Genomic DNA, 5362 nt, shown 5'->3' on the forward strand with positions numbered 1-5362 from the left:
AGATAGTACAGTAACCTTATTTCGTGCAAACCTAATTTCTTTTATCTCCGGAAATGATAAATAATTGACATGTGCGACCTCGTGACCTCCGAATTTGCATGTTTTAATAAACATGGGTTATCTCTACAACGTCAACCTGCTGTACTCTGAATTCCAAATGTCGTCTGCTAGAATATATTCCAGTGAACAAAGTGACAAACTAGCGGATTCCAAAAATTCTATGGAACACAAAGTGGGCTATATTCTTATGTTGATTCAATGAATATTACAAATAGGGCCTAAATTACTCTTATGTTTTTTTTTTTCAAATAAATCATTGTTCTTTGAAAGAATGGTCATTAGTTTTAATTAATTGCTATTTAAGATAAATACTTTTTTTTTAATTTTGACGAAATTCGGTGTTGAATCCATATATACACGAATATAGGTTACACTACTGTACGTCAGTGTCTCCTCTACTTTTCCCTCCCAGTGAAACACGTGTCAATTCTAGTTCTAGTTCTAATTCTAGATAAAATGTAAATAACACACGGTATCGGCATGTTGATATATCATATTTTATCCCTACACTATTGAAAAGTTAATAACTTACAGCTATTAATTAACAATGGTCCAGATGAAACACAGATTCCACTCTGATGTTTAGCCTTCACGATTTATTTATTAATGAATACTTGCCTTAAGTAGTCTTCGCTTTCTGCACATTTCTGAAACTTTTATATTAAGCTCCTAAAAACTAGTCTATATACATGAATGGTAATAAGCACCGTGGGCAATGAATCCATATTTTGTATGTTTGCATCTAAATTGTTTATCCCAGTTTATCGCTGACTTTAAGGGTTGCATGCTAATTGCAGGTTCAGTAACTTCTTCAGAAACCAAAAGCTAAACCAAATTAATGTTGGCGTCAAAATTGTTTTGGACATCGATACAGTGCAAACCTGAACTCATATTGGTTCTGGATCACGTAAACCTATATACGTTATTTCTTTAATGATCTTATTAATATTAACGTTTTAATTATTGTACGAAATCACAGGAATAATGAATGGATCGTTTCATTATTATTCTGTATACAATCAACTAGGATTTGAATGAGGCGCGTGGTATCATCAGGTCGTATATTGGCTATTTTCTCTATTATGAATTGAGTATTGGCAACGTGGAAGAGTTATCTTCAATAAAGTAAAATCGGCTATGACTTGAACGGTCCTTAGCATTTATATAACGCTAAATGATCTTAGTATTAGTTCTATCGGGAAAAGGCTAAATCGATTCCCAAAGTTTCTTCAGGGAGTTGTAACTTCCAAAACAGATGGAAAAGTTTAAATAATAAGTAATAATGAGTTAGAAAGGATAAAAAAAGGAATAATTTGCGAGTATGTGCCCGTGGAATATATTTGTGTATTCTACTCTAGTTGGTGTAATATTTGTGAATTTTGTTGATAATAAACCAACAGATGAACAACGATTAATGGATGTAATATTACTGGATTATGATTCGGCTTCCCGTCCTGTGTATAATGCTTCACACAAGGTTACTGCTAAATTCGGATTAACGTTGATCCAAATTTCAAATATGGTGAGTAATTCTTAATACTTTATTTTTAAAATTTAGATGCTCAAGAGTTAAAACCTCAAGAAACGCCCGATGAACAGAAGTTGATCAACAAATTGTCTGAAAATTATGATATTTTGGCGAGACCAATATTCAATGCATCCGATATCGTGACAATTAAATTTGGAATGGCATTGATACAGCTACTTGATATGGTGAGTTACATTTGTTCCACACAATGATTTAGATATATAAATTGTTTAGTTATTATACACAATTGTTCCTGTTGTTTAAGGCGCATATAGATTACTATATTAATATCTGTGACAAATCATTGCGTTCTGCAACTATCTTGTAAATCTTGTACACATGGATTAGTCATTATAAATTAATAAATTTATGAACTGGGTTTTTAAAGGCCAGCAAACACCTGCCTCCAAGTACAAAAGCATGTGACTATATTATGTTAAGTTAATAAACGTATAAACGTTCATTCTATATCAATATATTAACGTAGCATATCATCTTCACTGAGGGAGATCTTAAATGGTTTCAATGGCTTGCTACCGTACCTCGTCTATCGTTTCAATCAAACTTAATCTTATCGTTGTTAAATTGAAAATTGTCATCATCTTGAACGCATATACTTACATTGGTTTTGATGATTGAGAAGGGTTATCACCTTCTGATAAATAAAAACAAGAAAGGATTAACCAGTCGTGGATACGATCTATGAAGATAAAATAGTTTGTTAAAAAATTGCTTCTGGTGGTAGCAGGAGAAACCTTGTATATTCTATTTCATGACAATGCCTGATTACAGCAAAAGACGTCTACATTACAATTTGGACGCAAGTTGTTGTCCCTCCTTTTCGGTTCTTCGTCGTGCTTCCTATTGTATGTGCATGCGATACAAACTACAAGCTTGTTCGGTTTGACAACAATTGGTATGTCCGTGTATTTGGATGTGGTCTCGTTTTAGTTCAAATTTTATGAATTTTTTTTATGAGTTCGACTTGCTAGCTAACGCAAAAGAGGCTGGATTTTGACGAAACCTTGCATGCATTATGTATATTGATTATATCTTGAATGAGTTTCACCTATTTTCGACGAACGGTTTTTGAATAATTTTTGCAAAAAATACGTCAAAATTGTCAACGCGATCGGGATAGTATTTGTTCTGCTTTTAACAAATCTTTTTTCGCATATTAAGGAAGTTAGACGAGTTTCATTTTCATGTCTTTTTGTATTTAGTTAATGGCCTTCACGATATATATCAGCATTGACTTGTGAATGCAAATAAGAGATTTTGTTCGGATTTTGATGAAACTTGGTATTCTTTTTATAATGAAAATTGATTATGAGTTGTTTTCGCGATTTTTATGGCCCGTCTAAAAATTGGTTAAATTTAATGGATTAGCGATGCCTTTTGAAAAGAATGGGCGTATAGCCTTCGGGTTGATTTGTCCGTTGTTGTCGTATATTACATAAAACTCTCGTATGTTTATATCGTTGAATATTTTGTTGCATATACAAACGCAATTAATTGCTTTTTTTTTAGTTTAGATCATTTCATTGATTGTCTGTTACATCTGTCACCATGTCTTTATTAGCACCAATTTACAAAAAAACCCCTTGAATATTGAATATATCATTTGTTATTCAAATCTTCGTGATAAAAAGGTTGTAGGACAATAAAACTTGAAAAAACTTATAGTAATTTGTTACAAATAAGTATCCTACATGAGAGTACTTATAAAAGGTAAACACCACTTGTGTTAAACAGTAACTGTTTCCCAATGCCGATGACTTCAGAAAGGCACATTTTATAGAAAGGTCCAAATACTGCATATTTCAGTTACGTTTTTATATGATTATGATCTAATCATATACCAAGGAACACGGTAGACACCTATTCGATAGAGAAAAGTCATAATTGTTGATTCTAAGAAAGCTGTATGGCTCCCATGATGGATTCGAATTCGATTGGATTCGATCTAAAAAAAATACTGCCGTTCTTCGTCCTCTCTCCGTCACATCCCATCCGAACGATTCGATGCCTCTCCAGCTTAGCAACCAACATCAATAAGAGGCAACTGGAAATCGTAAAGGATTCTCTCCACCATTTCTGGGTCAGGAACTTTTATCCATTCGGGTTCTAGTGATTTGCCACAAATTCAAATTTCTAGTTTTATCGATACAATCAGAATAAATAGATACCACATTTGATTATATCTGCATAAATCCCTACTTTGAAGTAATAATGAGAAGGATTGAAATGAAAAGCTTGTTTTTATTAGTAGCATATTGAAGTGGCATTAATGGCTTATTTTTTTCTTTTATCTCCACCGTTCATAAGATCTGGTGCATGAAAACAAACTCAATTCTCATACGGAGATAATATCGGTTTTATTGAAATTATAAAAGGCGCGTATGAATGAAAAGAATTGGAGCCAACGGTCGTTTTGAACCAATGCTGGTTAATAAAAACTGATAACGACACAATTTTCACAATATGCCACTATATGAGCTTATTAACTTATTTTAAAACCAAAACATATATTAAGTCTTAAGACCAAAGTTGAATCGCAAACATGATGATAACTACATTTTGAATTTTGCTGAAAAAGATTAAACTATTAAAAATAGGCTCACTGTTCAGACCGCTATCAAGACATCTTAGATCCAGGCAACATCTCAAATTAAACAACATTCGTCATGAATTCCTAATTTCTTTGTATTGAATGCTTTAATAAAATTAACTCATTACTTTAAAAGGTTTCGTTATAAGAATTCTTAATTCAAATTCCTTGTGGCTTTTATTTCCGAACCTAGAATGGTCGACGCAATAAATATTCAATTTTTTAACAGCCTACACATTTTGTGAGAAAATTCCAACATAGTCTTTCTGTTCATCGATGTGAAAGATGTTTTCCACAACCAAGTGGACTTTTTCGACAGGGTCATTCATATATTTGAAGAACCTTGGTCTCTTTCAAAGGCGATTTCTGTAACTTCAATGCACTTGCTGTAGAGCTTTAAGACCTTTATGAAGTGAAAGAAAGGCGATTGTCTCATTTATATAGCATCACCAATTTCCTGATGTTGATTATGGAAAATTCTATTTTTTACGCCCACACATTAATGTGAGTGTATATAGCCGTCGCCCCTGTCTGTCTATCTGTCCGTATGTCTGTCTGTCAATTGTTGTGATAGAGAGCTGGTTTCTTGATGGATTTTGACGAAACTTGGTGTTAGTGTTCGTAATCACCCAAGGATGAACCCTATTGAAAATCAGACACATCGATAAATATTTATTGAGTTTGTGAAATTTGTTGTGGACACGATAGAGGGCTAGTTTGATTTTGATAAAATTTGGTCTGAATGTTTCTCATCGCTTAAGGATAAACCTCATTGAAAATCAGACAAATTGAAAAATATTTGACATGAGTCATGCCCTTGTTTTTGAAAACGCTTTCAATTTTTAAATGTCTTATTTACAGTTGAATTTTGATAAAATTTGGTGTCATTGTGTTTTATCACCTAATGATAAACTCTATTGAAAAACAGACAAAACGAAATATATTTGATATGAGTTATTGCCCTTGTTCTTGAAAACGCGTTCAGTTTTTAGCTTGTGAAAGGTCTAGAAAACAAAATTCTTGACGGATTTTGATGGAACTTGGTGAAATTGTTTATTATTTATTTATTAATGATGTACCCTCTAGATATTAGGATGGCAGTTCCGACGAGATTAACAGCAATGTGAAATATAGATGAATATTCAGCTATTAGCTAATGATGT

General features: G+C 32.7%; 1 protein-coding gene across 1 annotated transcript in view; it reads left to right on the plus strand.

Annotated features, from left to right (window-relative positions):
- Window positions 1–1650: 1650 nt before the first annotated feature.
- Window positions 1651–5362, plus strand: part of LOTGIDRAFT_102597 (hypothetical protein) — a gene marked incomplete at both ends in the record, with an annotated part of 30323 nt that continues 26611 nt past the window's right edge. Inside the window, one exon of the mRNA XM_009045732.1 lies at window positions 1651–1773. Within this exon, the coding sequence (XP_009043980.1) occupies window positions 1651–1773 (123 nt within the window). The remainder of the gene's footprint in view (window positions 1774–5362) is intronic.

This window comes from Lottia gigantea, assembly GCF_000327385.1.
Source record: "Lottia gigantea unplaced genomic scaffold LOTGIsca_1, whole genome shotgun sequence".
NCBI classification, from domain to species: Eukaryota; Metazoa; Mollusca; class Gastropoda; family Lottiidae; genus Lottia; species Lottia gigantea.